The sequence below is a fragment of the Salmo salar genome, chromosome ssa15 (genome assembly GCF_905237065.1).
Source record: "Salmo salar chromosome ssa15, Ssal_v3.1, whole genome shotgun sequence".
In the NCBI taxonomy this organism is placed as follows: Eukaryota; Metazoa; Chordata; class Actinopteri; order Salmoniformes; family Salmonidae; genus Salmo; species Salmo salar.
In genome coordinates, this window is record NC_059456.1 from 71,827,186 (window position 1) to 71,844,819 (window position 17,634).

The following is a 17,634-nucleotide window of genomic DNA, read 5'->3' on the forward strand; positions in this document are numbered from 1 at the left end:
AAGTTGCTGACGCTTGACAGATCTTACAACGCCTGGATAGGTATTTTATGTATCAGCTAACCACATCAAATGTTACAGCAATTTGTCAGTCGATGGCGTGGCACGCAACCGTTGGTTATTGCGTTGCCTCGTCTTAGCTGTGGAACACGCGTTATAGCTGCTCCAGACACTGACCTTGGCTTTAACCATATCCTACATTGGAGAGAGGTAGCTTCAATTCCAGACGGAGCCCCTTAAGCAGGCCAAACTGCTAAAGCTATTATCTTCCACAGAGCACAGTCACAGCGCATGTGTGTTAGTGACGCATAGCTCCTTATTGACATTTTTTTATTTTCTTACAATGCTTCTGGTAAATTGATTCACCTATGACAAAGTTGTTAAAAAGTTGCTGAATGTTGGATTTGAATGTGATTACTTCTGTCATTTTTGCAAGCTGTTTTTCCCTGAACTGACTAAAAAGATAGCGCCACAGGAGACTGCACATTGTATTATCAGATGTGAAGCCTTGTGTGAACTCAATGACGTAATGTGACATTGACATGGAACTATCTTCGAGGACTCTGTCAAAGCATGAATATGCCTCGGGGGCCCAGTCTAAAACACGGAATCGAATCCCTACCTGTATTCATGCGAAATATTTGTGATTTATGGCATGGATATAACGTACAAAAGTTCACTCGTAATCTCCAGTGGACAGTGTAGCCTACTCCTGTGACCCAAATGATGTCAAGGCGTTGGTCTCGCCAGCGCGTGGACCGTTAGGTCATATAAAAATCTGCCATATTCCTTTAAAATCATAACAAAGTCGTATACATCAGGATTTATGGTAAAGTCTGTTGTGTAGGCTGACGCCTGGTGTACTCCAAGCCTTAGGGCCTAATATGTGGGTCAAAGTTGATGAGCAGGGCTCCAGACTGGGAGCATTTAGTCTCAATTTGCGACCCATTTAACTTGGCCGTGCGAGTAAATATATTTCTCGTTCGCACTGGTGCGAGCTGCACATTCTACCTGGTCAACTCAATCAAAACGTCCTATTTTGGGGCTGGATAAAACCATGAATTTGTTAAACTTATTTGTGTATAAATGCAATGTTTTCCACTGCTAATCCACTCTGGGGAGAAGCAGCTACATGTCTGGTGTATGTGTGTGTGTGTGTGTGTGTGTGTGTGTGTGTGTGTGTGTGTGTGTGTGTGTGTGTGTGTGAGAAAGAGAGAGAGATGTTGAAGATGGCAGTGGGTGCTCACCAGAGTCCTGGCTGGACTTGGACTCGGAGAGGCTGACGGCAGAAGCGTCTCGTGACTGGTCGATCATGCCAATGTTCACCTTGTGCTTGTAGGGGTCCAGGGCTCCCAGCAAGCCCAGCACACGGATAGCCTGGCAGACAAAGCAACAGAATTAAATGGAACATATCGTGTACGTCAATAGACAGAACATGTGACAGATCTGTGAAATGTGAGGTGGGGGAGAATAGTTGACACAGCACTTACAACACAGGGCTTGAGGTTTTGGAAAAGCCAACCTCAAAGCGTAACTCTATATAATTCTTAACAAGAAGTGCAATTCTGAGATGTGATTCGAGGTGTCACCAGTGTAATCATTGAAACTATAAAACTGTGAGGGGAAAAGCCCAAATGGATAATGAATGGTACCTCTCTTCTGATCCCCTGGTTCTGCTCTGTCTTGAGAAAGTTGAGCAGAACCTCCAGAAGAGAGGGGTACTTGCGGTAGGGCTCCACCACGTATCCAGTGCTAGCAACCTGCTGGCCCAAAGTCCATAGCGCCACCTGGTGGAAAAGATGTTACAACAACAACAACTTCAAAAACACAAAACATCTGATCCCAAATAGTCCCGTAACATGTATAAAGACATGGATTGTATGGAAAATACAAAATTGTCCTTTTAAAAATCAGGAAAATGTAATATTAACACATGACCAGATATGCTTGGGGGAAAGGATTGCAATTGAAGATATCATGAGAATAAAAAAGATAAACTGTGTGTCACAATTGTTGAACAAGTCTGTCACCTCCCAAAGTTGTACCTATAAAATCGTGCATATGTACCTGTCTCTTGGCCAATGAGGAGGAGTCCTGGAGCATGTCCATGATGATGGGGAAGAGCTCGTCCATCCACTTCCTCATCTCGAGTCCGCTCACCTAGAGGGCCGTGTGACAACAACCAATCAGAACTCGTGCCTCTGGTGCAAAGAGGCCTACTGTTACGTCTCCCAACCATCCTTGTATATCTAATCTTTAGTAACCCTGCATTTCACTTCACCTATCAGATTCACAAATTACTGTATTCAGTCTCGTATTTCAGTTTTGATCCACTCAGCCTGTAATATTCAAAATTCACAAATCCCTTGCATATTCCTTACATAATACATTTTAAACACAGTACTCTTGGATGTTTACAACTATTGTAGCCTGGCCATGGGTTGTGTTCAGTAGGGAGAAAACATTTTGAAACAGGGAGGCACCATCTGAACCAATGATGTATATAAACCCCGGATGCTGATGCTATGTATTGGCCATTGAGAGGCTTTGAAGCTCCTGGTCGGCCATATTGGCACTCCCCAGTAGGAGCAGTCCTCCAAATGGAATTCTACAGTATTTCAATTTAATGTTTCAAGAACAAAATTACATGTATTTAAGTATTTTGTTGTTGTAGTGGGGACAGTAAGATTAGTACGTACTCTCTAAAGAAAATATTTGTATGTTTAGCTCACATAATATACACTTAAAAAATATATAAACACAACATGAAAAGTGTTGGTCCCTATGTTTCATGAGCCGGAATAAAAGATCCCAGAACCTTATTTCTCTCAAATTTTGAGTACAAATGTGTTTACATCCCTCTTAGTGAGCATTTCTCCTTTGCCAAGATAATCCATCCACCTGACAGGTGTGACATATCAAGAAGCTGACTAAACAGCATGATCATTACATAGGTGCACCTTGTGCTGGGGACAATAAAAGGCCAATTCTAAAAAGGTGCAGTTTTGTCACACAACGCCACAGATGTCTCAAGTTGAGGGAGTGTGCAATTGGCATGTTGACTGTAGAAATGTCCACCAGAGATGCTGCCAGAGAATGTAATGTTAATTTCTCTACCATAAGCCGGCGCCATTGTCGTTTTGGAGAATTTGGCAGTACGTTAAACTGGCCTCACAGCCGCAGACCACGGCTGTGTGTGGGCGAGCGGTTTGCTGATGTAACGTTGTGAACATGATGGTGTTTATGGGCAGGCATAAGCTATGGACAACGAACACAATTGCATTTTATCGATGGCAATTTGAATGCACAAAAATACCGTGATGAGATCGTGAGGCCCATTTTCTTTAAGATATCTGTGACCAACAGATGCATATCTGTATTCCCAGTCATGTGAAATCCATAGATTAGGGCCTAATGAATTAATTTCAATTGACTGATTTCCTCACATGAACTGTAACTCAGTAAAATCAATGAAATTGTTGGATGTTGCATTTATATTTTTGTTCAGTATAATTTAAAAGCATGCATTAAGGTGACTGTAATATAATAAACATGTAGACATTAATAAACACATTTATATAGCTTCCAAAATATTGTTTTACAATGGAGGAGTACCAAGAAGGCTGCGCGGTGGCTTCAATAAAGTGTCCCCCGTCAGTCACCCAGGGTTTATATACATAATTGATCTGAATTTGTCCAATAAGACACACTTGGTTTTCTTTTCTGTTTCCTACTGAACACGACCCTGACATATTGAGAATTCACACAATCCTGTTCAGTCTTTTTCCTCAGACTGTCTCTTTGGGGGAACCTGATGGTCTCTACCTGTCCTGGCACTGCCTCAGCACAAACTGTCATCAACCCTACTCTGGCATCTCCTGCACTCCCTCTGCGCTGCAGGGCCAGCTTGCCCCTAACAACTCTCACTTCCTCAATCTTCTGGGGATTCCAGCAGTTTGTCTGAGCAGAGAGAGTGAGCAGGCACAGTGAACATTACTGAAATGAATGGGAAATACATGGTTGATTCCCACAGGAGAAAGTTAAGGTGGCCACCATCGGCAGATACATGTACATAGTGCAGACACAAAGGCATACAGGGCACATAGAATAGAACAGAGTAGAATACACTAAATATTGAAAATCTATACACTGAACGTCACTAGCATTCACTGTCAGGGTTAAAAAGGACTCCTTACCTGAGCCAACTCTCCAATAGTGGCCAGGACACTGATGACCACTCCAGGGTTGGGGTCTGGGTCTTTAAGCTTCAGGATCAGGGCCTGAAACAGAGAAAAGGAGCTTAGAGCCAACAGTCAATTGAATCATTTCAACATTTCTAATACTAATAAATGGTTCATTTAAAAGTATGTTCATTTGAATGAGGAAAACGTTCTTTAGATGTTACAGGGTGGCTGACGGCAGTACCTTTCGGATGGAATCTATAAATACAGTATCTTACTTTCAGTGAGCAAAACATTCAAAATATGTTACATAGTTGTCACAAATATGTTGTAACACGTTACAAAGATGTTACTGGGTAGTTAACATATGGGGCAGCACCAATGATGGTAGGTACCTTTAGGATGGGCTCCATGTATGGGCGTATGAGGCGGGGGGCGTTGGAAACCAGGTGACCCAGCATGCGGGCACTCTGCTCCTTGTTCCTGCCCACGCCACTGTGCTCCAGCTCAGTCAGAATCTGGAACCAGCAGAAACACACACCATAGTTAAGCAGCCATTCTGATGAAGGCGATAGATGGGTTTAACTTGAAATAACTAATAAAACATCCCATTTAAAAACAAAAAGCGATTGCCATGCCTATTCCCTTTAAAAAGGTAGAAAAAAAACACCATAGTTCAGCATAGCTCAAAATAGTCTGACATTTGTAAGTCAAGCCACATCGTGAAACATTAACTTGGCTACCATTTTCTGGCGTGTTATTGAAATGGCAGGTCCACCACTTACACTAACTCAGGAATCACTAGCATCTTGGGTAAAACACACAGAGCTACAGTATACCAACAACAGATGAAAACAGATTATTTGAAGGGATAGTTCAGTATTCTGGCAATGCAGCCCTTTTCTACTTCCGCAGAGTCAGGTAGTTTCGCGAGCCAATGCTAACTAGCGTTAGCATAATGACTGGAAGTCCATGGGTATCTACTGACATTGTAGCAGATAGACTTCCAGTCATAGCCAAGTATCCCCTTTAATAACAACCTATGTGGGTTTTTCTGAAGTGGCTTTTGTTGTCTTTCAATACATCTTGCACAGAAATACACAAAATAACCTACAGGTAAAACAAGTCATTTCTGTTTACCGTTTCTGTAAATTAGATTCTGTTCTCATTCAACTTATCTGGTAAATGGGTAAAATTACTCAAATAAGACAAGTCTACTGCTCGGGTTACCTGGATGAGCATCTTGCGCAGGAAGGGCATGACGAAGGCGGGGTTCATGCTGCTGAGGCGTCCGATGGTGCAGATGGCCAGTTCTCTGATCTCAAACACCTCGTCGTTCAGCGCCACGAACAGAGCTTGCAGGTTCTCCGCCTGCGCCAGGTGGGCGTCGAAGCGCTCGTCCAGAGAGGCCAGCACACAGTAGCGGATATCTGGGTCTGAGACGGGGGAGGTAGATAGGTATAGAGAGCGAGAGAGAGAGAGAGAGAGAGAGAGAGAGAGAGAGAGAGAGAGAGAGGTGAGACTCATACTGTTTTCCTTTCTCTGTATCATAACTCCTTTCAAGCTGTCTAAATAAAGTGACAAAATACTAAACGGGAAGGGGAAAAACAGCGAACCCAGGAGTGCCTAGGCATTCTGGCTATTTGACCTTTTCATCATCACCACCACCACCGCTCTTACAACCAACCTGGATCTGTGATGCCGACTACCAGCAGCTTGCTGAGCACGTCGGCCACCACCTGCACGGCCGTCTGGCTGACCACATGGCCATGGCCGCTGATCAGATGGATGGAGGGCGTCAGCAGGCGGGAGCAGGTGCGCGCTGCCTCCATGCGGATCTCCTTGTGCTCGCTGTTGAGGAAGTGGTCGGCGCAGTGGCGCACAAACTGGGTCAGCGAGTGGCCTGTGGACAGCAAGGAGGTGAGAAAGTCAGGGTCTAATTCATGAGGCACCAAATGGAAGAAAGCAGAGTGGGAAACGGAGGGAGGTCGCTAATGCACAGCAGCTGTCACTGATGACGGTGTTTGCGAATGTGGCATTGTAGCTAGCTGCAGCCTCCACACCTACACATTTTATTTGCAGAAGGGGAAACGATGGCTTGATAGCTAATTCAGCTGCATATGCTGTTCCAACTAGCCAGGTAAGCTAACTTTGCTAGCTAGCCTAGCGAGCTAACTTACAGCGACAAGTTGACCACAGGCAGTACTTGTACTCAGGAGGGAGACGTTCAGTGTTGCTGCTCACTTGGCCCAATGACATCAAAAGGGAAAATGTTATGTTTCAAACCTCCTGTTAAACTCACTGATTATTGGACAATTCGATCCTGAACATACGTTCACTTGTGGAGCCACTTCAAGCCAATGCTAGATTAACATTGCACTGAGAGAGAATAGCTTTAATCCAATCATTTTAACATTCAACATGCATTTTTCTAAGTAGTGGCCGTAAAGCGTCTCACCTTCAAATTCAAAGCTGCCCAGTGTCCTGAGTGCCAGAGTGATGCTGCCCACGTCACTGGCCTCGGGGATGTTGGTGAGGCTGGGCGATGCCAGCTGTTGCGCCAGGCCCTTGGGCATGCCCGGGTGGCGTAAGGGCTTGTGCATGAGCACCAGGGAGAGCATCTTCAGCAGGCCGTCCTGGATGTCTTTCTTTAGCTGGGGGATCTGCCGACTCAGGTCGTACAGCACCGCCGTCAGGGCCGGGCTACAGGAGGAGACAATGGTGGATTGTTATGGAGCCATTTCATCATACCAGGGAGTGCTCAGGCATAGGCAGACACACATCCAAAGCATACACAAAAAGGGGCCTCAATACCACATATCCACATCTGCCTGGCATCTGTCGGGCAGCGACACTTTCATCTTTTGGATGGATATTTGGGATACGGAGGCCAGTCCTGCCTACACAAGCATGGGGAACAATGGATAGGAATGAGAGGTGATGTCATGAACCCTACCTGAGTCCCACGGCCAGCATGGGCTCCAGCAGCTCCTTGATGTCTTGCTGGATGCTGGGGCCCATGGCTCTGGACAACATACTGATACAGGTGAACACTGTGGCATCCACCTGCATGGTCTTCTGTCTCCTACACACACACACACGTTAGAAAAATTAAGTTCTGGACATATAATATATTGATCTGTATTATATTTACATGGTGAATTTCAAACTTTAACCCTTTTTCAAGTATGAATCAACTAAACTATAACACTAATTTCAGGGGGACATTTCAGTGCTTTGAGTATGAACATCACTTCAGAAACAAAGTCACTTGTATAAAGTCAATGTAATTTACTTGTGAGCGAAGTCCTTGGGGGGCAGCGCAGCCTTGATGATCTCCAGGATCTTGGTGAGGTAGGGCTGGATCTCAGCGCGTACCGCCACCACCAGCAGCCCCAGGGCTTGGAAGGCCGCTGTGCGCTCCTTCTCCTTCTTCAGACAGCCAAGCAGGTAGCCCATGGTGTCAGCCAGGTACTGGTCTGGGAGGGGGCAAACTTCAACTGGTCAAAGTCGAGAAAAGTTAGAATTCGAGAGAAATTACAAACATCCACACACAGCACTTGAGATTGTCAAAAAAATTATCAAGTTGTATAAAACCAGTGAATGGCATAATATTTATTTTTTAAAGAACGAACACAACTTTCTTTCAAAGTATTAAAGTCTATTTTTAACTGGAGCGGCCACCAATACTTTTTCTAAATTAGGAAACATGACTTAATAAAATAATTTATCCTTGCAACTCTCAACATTTTTCATACAGGTAAATTGATTCATTTCAACTTTGTTAGCCTGACTCATCTAGTTTGAAAATCAAATGCTTGAAAAAAGATTGGATCAATATCTAGTAGGGATATTGCATGTGAGACTCCTTTCTGACCTGTAAAGGTGTGTGGCTGGAAAGCGGCGAGGCGCGGCAGAAGGTTGAGAATGGTCATCTGGATCAGAGGGTTCTTACTGGTCCTGTACTTCAGCACCCAGCGGCACACCTGAGGAAGACACACACACACACACACACACACACACACACACACACACACACACACACACACACACACACACACACACACACACACACACACACACACACACACACACACACACACACACACACACACACACACACAGCAGCTGTCGTTACATCCGACACAACTCAGACCTCAGGCTGCAGTCACACAGGCAGCCCAATTCTGAATTTTTTTGCCACTAATTTGACTTTTGACCTATCAGATCAGATAATTGGGTTTCCTGTGTAAACGCAGCATCGTGCATATGAAAGTACGTGCTACACCAGTGTTTATTTTTTGTTTCAACATCTGGCAAGCTATGGTTCTCCACCACTTACAGAACATTGAAACAAACACTTGAACACTGACTAAATAAATGTCAGACTCCGACAACTATCTGAGGGAACAGTCAGCAACATCCAAGTGACGAGTTCTCCTTCACAGACCTCAGGTTGAGAACCACTATGCCTCACACCCTTATTTAAAGTCAGGACACAACCCTCAAAGTGGGTTTTCAACCCTCCACTAGCAAGTACAACAAAATAATGGCACCTGGTCAAAGCACTCCTCCATGAGCTCGCGGCAGTAGCGGCTCTCCACCAGGGAGCTCTTGGCGGGCACCGGCGTGGCCCCGAAGCTGAGGAAGCCCTGGGGTGTGCTGTAGCCCAAGAGACCCAGCAGGGCATTGGACTGCTGCGGCTGCACTGACTGAAAGCTGGTGAAGGGGGTGATGTGACGTGGCTTGGTGCCGAAGCCCAACAGCTCCTTGCAGTACCTGTCGTGGACCAGCTGCTGCTGGGTGATCTCCTCCATCTCCTCCCGCATGCGCTGCCAGGGAAGAAGACGTTGAGATTCAGTCTGAAAGCAATACATAGGACCTATCCTTCCCCTAGGTAGTGTTTGTTCAGAAATTGCAGATCTGAATAAACTGGATAGGTATTAGCAACATGGCAGAAGCTCTCTTGAGCCCGATGGAGTGAATCCATCACCATATTACTTACACCCATCCACTTCTGTGACCAAAGGGTTAGGGCCTATGAGTTGCACATTCTTTTGGCCATGGGAAGCACTGGACAAAGTTGTGGTCCTCTGTGACCTGTAGTGGTGGTGTTTTATGGTTCAGGGAGTGGCTGACCTCTCCTTCCATGCTGCTGATGCGGACCAGTTCGTTGAGGATGAGGAGGGCGCCATGGACCCTATCGTCACGGTTCATACCCTTCTCTTTGGACAAGGTCTCATCGAAGCCTTTCTCAGCCTCGTCAAAGGTTTGCTGTGGTGAAGGACACACATAAAACAAATAGTGAGCGCTTTCATTGCAACTGGTTGAAAGACGTTAAAATGATGTCTCATGATCAATCAAATGGTGATTGTGAGTGACGTACTTTGTACCACCGTGGTTTTAGAAAATGCTAAACGAATTAGATATTGATTGCGAGGGACCTACTTTGTACCACTGTGGTTTCTGCATCTCCTTGGTCTCTCGTTGGGTAGTGAGGATGAGGCAGGCCCTGAGAGCGGCAACGGCCCCTTCGCGGATGGCCTGCTTCTGGTCCCACACCGCATAGAAGATGTTGTCGAAAAAGGGCTGGACTTGCTGGAAGAAAAAGGTGGGTGCGCTGACAGCCAACTCCCTTAGGACAAGAACCTGTAAATTAAGAATATAAAAGGGGACATTTTCAAACTCATAGTCCTCATCTTGTGCTGGTTTACATATGAAATTAAAAGCTTTTTACCGGAAAGCAACAAAAAAAACTGTACTAACAGTGTTATTACTACCCCTTTCACCATCATGAATAGTTATTAGGGATGGTGAAAAGTGTAGTTTAGCTAGAAACCACTAAGTGGGCTTGTCCTGATAAGTGCTTTAGCCCACATTGGCATAAAATGCAACCACCTGCAGTTTTATCCTATAGTCGTTGACAAAACAAATAGCAGGCTAGCTGTGTGTGTCACACTAACCGCAGCATGGCGCCTGCCCTCGTTCCTGTCGGCGCCCAGCCACTCCAGTGCCCTCTTCACCTCAAACTCCACATACTCTGCGGTGAAGGTGTCCCCTGCCATGGACAGGTGGCCCATGGCCTTTGAAGCCATCTCCATGACCACCGAGTCACTGGAGGGCAGCAGGTTGCGGAGGTAGTTGGCGAAGCGGCTGATTCGGGTGGCATTGCCTCCTTCTACTCCAATCAGACTCACTGGAGCAAATAAAGGAGTCAGTGACATGGATTGTGTCAGCTTCACTTGTGTGTAGACAGGAGTAGTAATGTAAACTCCCAACAAATTGAACAAAACTTTGAGTGTCTTAGACCTTGCAATTCATTTGTGCCAAGTTCTGTCATCATTGGGGCAAATCATCTGACTTACCTATAGCAAGAATCCCTCCTTTTTTCTCATTCACATCAGAGCTGGAAACCAGCTCAAAAATGTGATGATTCAATTCATCGTAGAAAGTGGTGGCTTCATCTTGGCTCAACTTAGGACAGAATGCAAGTACACATCACAATCAGACAAAACCATATTGGACAAACCCCACTGACTGCATGTAACTCATAACTGTTCATAGCTCATGACAATGTTGTAGGAAACATAAAACATTCCAGAGCGTGTGTAGTTAAATAAGGAGAGTTGGTCAAAGTGTTGCATTATTGTGCAAGTGTTGCAGCTAGTAGTACCTCTCTGAGCTCTGTCGTCACATAGTGCTGGAGATCTTTCGCAGATTTTGCTCTTGTGTCTTCATTTCGACTCTTCAGGCCACTGACAAATTGTTGCAGCACAGTGGCTGTGCCAGACATGATAACCATTGGGGAGCCAGTCTGTAGATAGCACAAAAATTTAGCAACTAGATACACAAACAGGTGTCGTCTATATAACCCACCATGCAGCTTGCAATTGTTAGTTTACTGTCTAACTTGCCGATTAAAATCAATTCCACGATTTACGATCGCCGCCAACCTCATCGTAAATCGCCGCGTTTAGTTGGCAACTGTCTAGATAACTAGGCCAGAGCTAGACATCTACCGCGCTAACTAAAACGTGTAAAGTTGGTTCTATTTGCAAGGTTTCATATGGGTAGCTAGCTATACAGCTACTACTAAAGTTAACTAGCTAACGTTACCTACCGTTAGTCAAAATGCAAACGTTAGCTACTATTTGGCTAGGTAATTTATTGAAAATATTTGCAACGTACCAAACTGTTAAGTATTTGAATTAAATTGACAATTCAATAGCTTCGCAAGCTGGACAAACGTCGTTAGCTAGCAAGTTAGTTACTGTACAGTAGCTAGCTAGCTGCTAGAAAAGGCATGCTAAGCTAACGCGCCCGGTTGAAGTGGAAGGACAGCACGAATGAGAGCACAACAAACCTTACACATAGCTATCTTACTTACGCTTTTATTTTGGTGTTTTGGCTATGTTATGTATAGCAAAAGCAAAACAAATATTTGCTTACCTAGCTAGCTTGCTGGCTAACTGCTGGCTAGTTTTCCGTCAACAGAGGGTCTTTTTTGGATAGACAAGTGTAGAATTCTTTACCAACATCAACTTGCGAAGCCTTTGCGCAGAAATGTGTTTGGGTGCGTTCCAGCCCAAGGCAAATTGATTTACCACTGTAAGATCAGTTGTAGGGCTACCGACATAAATATATGTATCCATTGGCGACCCGTCATTAAGGGCAGAGCCCCACCTGTTTAGCAGAAAATAAAAATATATATATATATGTAGTGTGGCAGACCAGGGGGTTTGATCTAGACGTTTACACAGCTCAGACAAGCGTGATACCTCTGTTTCAAGGGTGTTTATTTAAAACAAAGGAAAAGAAACAGGTTTCCTCCAGGAGACCTCTTCTGGGCTTCAGGGAATGCTGTCTCCTCTGCGGTAGAACACCAAGCCCCTCAGTTCTAGAAGACCGTGAGGACGTCTATCTGGTAGCAACCTCTCATTAACTCCAACCCTCCCGTGTGCTGCCCTCTTGGCAGCTTTATGGGCCCCATACGGCCAGTGAGCAATCAGCCCCTTGATTACTCACTAGCCAAAATCAGCCTCAATTAGTCCTGGCCGGAGGACCCGTCGAGACCTGTCACGTCCAGCAGAGGGAGCCACCGGCGAGTGATGTAGACTCAGTCTGTCACCAGGCCTCGAGGAGTCTCCCCCTGGGATTCCCTGTCAACCAGGCTTGCCTGAGCACGTCCAGCACCGCCTGGAGGCGCATCAGGTGCTCTTCCCAACCTTGGCGGGAGGACCCGGTATTGGTATAAGCCGTCCGGTGTCGAGAATGCCGTCTTCTCAATCTGGACCCTCTCTTTCTAAAATAATCTGCCGAAATTGTTGCAACCCCTATTACTAGCCTGTTCAACCTCTCTTTCGTATCGTCTGAGATTCCCAAAGATTGGAAAGCAGCCGCTGTAAGGGCTGTCTGAGGAAGTGGACCAAAATGCAGCAGAGTTAGTGTTCATCATCATGTAATAAAGAACGAACACTATACAATTTACAAAACAAGAAAACTGACAGCCAAACAGTCCTGTCAGGTGAAACACACTAAACAGAAACAATTACCCACAACCACAAGGAAAAACACACACTACTATATAGGACTCCCAATCAAAGGCAACTCAACACACCTGCCTTCAATTGGGAGTCCAACAATCAACTCACAAGTAACACAAAATCTCTGCCACGTCCTGACCAAAACGAATACAATTGCTCCCTCTGCTGGTCAGGAAGTGACAGTACCCCCCTAAAGGTGCAGACCCCGGAATGCACCTTAAAAAATAAAACACAAAAAATCCCCAATACCCCAACAAAACCAATAAACAATAAGGGAGGGAAGGGAGGGTGGCTGCCGTCAACGACGGCACTGTGCTACACCCTCCCTCCCCAACCCACCTATCCTGGAGGTGGCTCAGGTGCGGGACGTGAACCTCGCTCCATCTTCGGCGTCGCCCACTTCGGTGGCGCCGATAGCTGCGCCGGACAGACGGGCCACTCGGGCTGACCCTGGCAGACAGACCACTCTGGCTGGGCCGGAGGACAGGCGGGCCACTCGGGCTGGGCCGGAGGACAAGCGGGCCACTCGGGCTGGGCCGGAGGACAGGCGGGCCACTCTGGCAGACGGGCCACTCTGGCAGACCCGGGCAGTCGGGCCACTCTGGCAGCTCCGGGCAGTCGGGCCACTCTGGCAGCTCCGGGCAGCCGTCCACTCTGGCAGCTCCGGGCAGACGGGCCACTCTGGCAGCTCCGGGCAGTCGGGCCACTCTGGCAGCTCCGGGCAGTCGGGCCACTCTGGCTGATCCGGGCAGTCGGGCCACTCTGGCTGATCCGGGCAGTCGGGCCACTCTGGCTGATCCGGGCAGTCGGGCCGCTCTGGCTGATCCGGGCAGTCGGGCGGCTCTGGCGACTCCTGACTGGCGGGCGGCTCTGGCGACTCCTGACTGGCGGGCGGCTCTGGTGACTCCTGACTGGCGGGCGGCTCTGGCGACTCCTGACTGGCGGGCGGCTCTGGCGACTCCTGACTGGCGGGCGGCTCTGGCAACTCCTGACTGGCGGGCAGCTCTGGCGACTCTTGACTGGTGGGCAGCTCTGGCGACCCTTGACTGGCGAGGCTGGGCTGACGCACTAGACGCCTGATGCGTGGGGCTGGTACTGGACGTGCCAGCCTGGAGACACGCACCTCCATGCTAGTGCGTATAGCGGGAAACACCGGACCGTAGAGGCGCACTGGCGGTCTTGAGCGCAGGGTTGGCATCACCCCTTCAGGCTCGATGCTCACTTCGCCCTGGCACATCCCAGGCCTCACCACAGCCCCAACCCCAAAGCACGGGACCTGTCCAGTCTATTTCAGCCTAAACAGGGTATGGGGAGCTGGCCTGGGGCTCCATCCTTGCCCCGTCAAACAGCCCTTGTGCCCCCCCAAAAACAAATATTGGGGCTGCCTCTCGGGTTCCCTTACCCGCTGTGTTCCCCAGTCCTCGCCAGAATTCCTCCGCTGCTTGGTCCTGTTGTGGTGGGTAATTCTGTAAGGGCTGTCGTCATGGAGAGAAGTGGACCAAAATGCAGCGGAGTTCGTGTTCGTCATCTTTAATGCAAACGGAACACTATACACTTACAAAACAATAAACAACCGACAGCTAAACAGTACTGACAGCATAACACACTGAACAGAAACAATTACCCACAACCACAAGGAAAAACATACACTACTATATAGGACTCCCAATCAAAGGCAACTCAACACACCTGCCTTCAATTGGGAGTCCAACAATCAACTCACAAGTAACACAAAATCTCTGCCACGTCCTGACCAAAACTAATACAATTGCTCCCTCTGCTGGTCAGGACGTGACAGCCGCTGTCATCCCCCTCTTCAAAGGGGAGATACTCTAGACCCAAACTGCTACAGACTTATATCTATCCTACCCTGCATTTCTAAGGTCTTCGAAAGGCAAGTTAACAAACAGATTACCAACCATTTCAAATCCCACCGTACCTTCTCTGCTATGCAATCTAGTTTCAGAGCTGGTCATGGGTGCACCTCAGCCACACTAAAGGTCTTAAACGATATCATAACCGCCATCGATAAGAGACAATACTGTGCAGCCGTATTCATCGACCTGGCCAAGGCTTTCGACTCTGTCAATCACCACATTCTTATCAGCAGACTCAACAGCCTTGGTTTCTCAAATGATTGCCTCGCCTGGTTCACCAACTACTTCTCTGATAGAGTTCAGTGTGTCAAATCGCAGGGCCTGTTGTCCGGACCTCTGGCAGTCTCTATGGGGGTGACACAGGGTTCAATTCTCGGGCCGACTCTCTTCTCTGTATACATCAATGATGTCGCTCTTGCTGCTGGTGATTCTCTGATCCACCTCTATACAGACGACACCATTCTGTATACTTCTGGCCCTTCTTTGGACACTGTGTTAACTAACCTCCAGACGAGCTTCAATGCCATACAACTCTCCTTCCGTGGCCTCCAACTGCTCTTAAATGCAAGTTAAACTAAATGCATGCTCTTCAACCGATCGCTGCCCACACCTGCCCGCCCGTCCAGCATCACTACTCTGGACGGTTCTGACTTAGAATATGTGGCAACTACAAATACCTAGGTGTCTGGTTAGACTGTAAACTCTCCTTCCAGACTCACATTAAGCATCTCCAATCCAAAATTAAATCTAGAATCGGCTTCCTATTTCGCAACAAAGCATCCTTTACTCATGCTGCCAAACATACCCTCGTAAAACTGACCATCCTACCGATCCTCGACTTCGGCGATGTCATTTACAAAATAGCCTCCAACACTCTACTCAACAAATTGGATGCAGTCTATCACAGTGCCATCCGTTTTGTCACCAAAACCCCATATACTACCCACCACTGTGACCTGTACGCTCTCGTTGGCTGGCCCTCGCTTCATACTCGTCGCCAAACCCACTGGCTCCAGGTCATCTACAAGTCTTTGCTAAGTGGTCACCACAGCAGCACCCACCCGTAGCACCCGCTCCAGCAGGTACATCTCACTGGTCACCCCCAAAGCCAGTTCCTCCTTTCGCTGCCTTTCTTTAGAGTTCTCTGCTGCCAATGACTGGAACGAACTGCAAAAATCACTGAAGCTGGAGACACACATCTCCCTCACTAGCTTAAAGCACCAGCTGTCAGAGCAGCTCGCAGATCACTGCACCTGTACATAGCCCATCTGTAAACAGCCCATCCAACTACCTCTTCCCCATACTGTATTTATTTATTTATTTATTTATTTATCTTGCTCCTTTGCACCCCAGTATCTCTACGTGCACATTCATCTTCTGCACATCTACCATTCCAGTATTTAATTGCTATATTGTAATTACTTCGCCACCACGGCCTATTTATTGCCTTACCTCCCTTATCTTACCTCGTTTGCACACACTCACTGTATATAGACTTTTTCTACTGTATTATTGACTGTATGTTTGTTTATTCCATGTGTAACTCTGTGTTGTTGTATGTGTCGAACTGCTTTGCTTTATCTTGGCCAGGTCGCAATTGTAAATTACAACTTGTTCTCAACTAGCCTACCTGGTTTAATAAAGGTGAAATAAAAAATAAATAAATAAATAAAACAGGAGAAACAGAAGGAGAGCTACCAGAGCAGAATCAAGAAGGGGACAAAGTGCTGCGACATCCGGGAGAATTATTTGGTTTGGAAGAAGGATGAAAGGAAGGGGAGACCTGAGAAATCTCGGTGCTTCTTCGCTCCTAGCTGGAGTCACCATCTGTTAAAGTGAATATAAAAAATCTCAGATAAAATCTATTTGCATTGGCACACAAAATAACCTGAAGCTAGTTTTAGTTTCCCTAACACTGATATTTTTCTGTTTGTCTTCCTAGGGTTACCTCGGTGGAAGCCAACAATATTCTACAGTTGGAGCAGTTGGACGGTTGACCACTGGAAGCCCTGACGCCCTACACTTCAGTGAAGCCCAATAGATAAAGTATGTCATGCTTTGCTTTGGTTGACATTTAAGAAAGAAAGAAATGGTAGTCATGCTAAGCTTATAAAAATGTACCTCTCCAAATGATTTTAGGACCATCGACTGTCCGAGTCCCCCAGGAGGTATCCCATCCACCAGAAGCATTTAGTTCGGATCAGTCTGATTCTCTATGCTCTGAGGCAGAGGGGGACCAGCTTGAGGTAGGCTATACCTTCCAAAGGTGTTGAAAAGTACATATCTCCCATTTATAACACTGTACTAATCCATCACATTTTCTCACAGTAGAATGTAACCTGTGTGTTTGCTTGTTTACGTCTCTGTCTCCTACCCTGTTTGCTTTAAATTTGCTCCTGTTCTCCAGGAGCTAAAGGTTCTGCCCAACACCCAGACGTGGATCCACCTGATGTCCTCCATTACCAACCACCCTCCAACTTTTCATTACATCATCTACAGCTACTGTTGATGTCATGTTGTCATTATCTGCTTAGACATTTTTCTTGCTCTATCATACTGGGCACATAATGTGAGATACACAGATTAACTAAAAACAGTAGCACTGCAAACACTTAGAATAAAGAGAGCAGCAGTGCCTGGACTTTGCAGTCTCCCTCTTCAAGTCCCCCTTCTGGGACTGGTTGTTGAGTACAAGTGACAGGCAGAACCTCCCACCCACACAGAAACCACTTCCTCTATATTCCACACACCAGAATTCAGTATTTTAGTCTATGATTGCCATGTGAGTGCACAAAAATCTGTGAAAATAAATTAATGACACAACTGTACCAAAACTATTAAAGTTTATGTATTAAAATCTTAAATATTGCCAGGTTGGTTTTCGCAGCTGTTTCACAGGGTGTTCATTATTGTAAGTTGTAAGGTATCCTTTGATGGTATTTATTTGTTGCACATTATTCATTGTTGTATCCTAGGACTTACAATAGATACATATATATTCAACCAATAAAAACGGGTGTACTAATGAGCTATGCG

The 17,634-nt window shown here is 46.4% G+C and overlaps 1 protein-coding gene and 1 long non-coding RNA gene across 3 annotated transcripts in view; one reads left to right on the plus strand and one right to left on the minus strand.

Annotated features, from left to right (window-relative positions):
* mtor (mechanistic target of rapamycin kinase) overlaps positions 1–11,762 on the minus strand; it is a 132,874-nt gene extending 121,112 nt beyond the window's left edge. The window contains exons 1-18 of one of the 2 annotated variants that reach the window (XM_014146133.2): positions 11,628–11,762; positions 10,852–10,992; positions 10,544–10,652; positions 10,142–10,374; positions 9,627–9,827; positions 9,318–9,452; positions 8,735–9,010; positions 8,056–8,164; positions 7,474–7,657; positions 7,135–7,263; positions 6,637–6,881; positions 5,866–6,081; positions 5,409–5,614; positions 4,574–4,696; positions 4,194–4,277; positions 2,065–2,157; positions 1,650–1,784; positions 1,245–1,374 (exon numbers count right to left, since the gene is read on the minus strand). In XM_014146133.2, the coding sequence (XP_014001608.1) occupies positions 1,245–1,374; positions 1,650–1,784; positions 2,065–2,157; positions 4,194–4,277; positions 4,574–4,696; positions 5,409–5,614; positions 5,866–6,081; positions 6,637–6,881; positions 7,135–7,263; positions 7,474–7,657; positions 8,056–8,164; positions 8,735–9,010; positions 9,318–9,452; positions 9,627–9,827; positions 10,142–10,374; positions 10,544–10,652; positions 10,852–10,980 (2,737 nt within the window). In that variant the 5' untranslated portion in view covers positions 10,981–10,992; positions 11,628–11,762. Of the gene's footprint in view, positions 1–1,244; positions 1,375–1,649; positions 1,785–2,064; positions 2,158–4,193; positions 4,278–4,573; positions 4,697–5,408; positions 5,615–5,865; positions 6,082–6,636; positions 6,882–7,134; positions 7,264–7,473; positions 7,679–8,055; positions 8,165–8,734; positions 9,011–9,317; positions 9,453–9,626; positions 9,828–10,141; positions 10,375–10,543; positions 10,653–10,851; positions 10,993–11,627 lie in introns of both variants that reach the window. The other variant, XM_014146132.2, reaches the window with a different exon arrangement.
* Positions 11,763–16,573: 4,811 nt separating this feature from the next.
* LOC106572337 (uncharacterized) lies at positions 16,574–17,360 on the plus strand. Its single transcript, XR_001321106.2, has 3 exons — positions 16,574–16,644; positions 16,738–16,844; positions 17,006–17,360. It is a non-coding gene; the product is annotated as an uncharacterized lncRNA (long non-coding RNA).
* Positions 17,361–17,634: the final 274 nt, after the last annotated feature.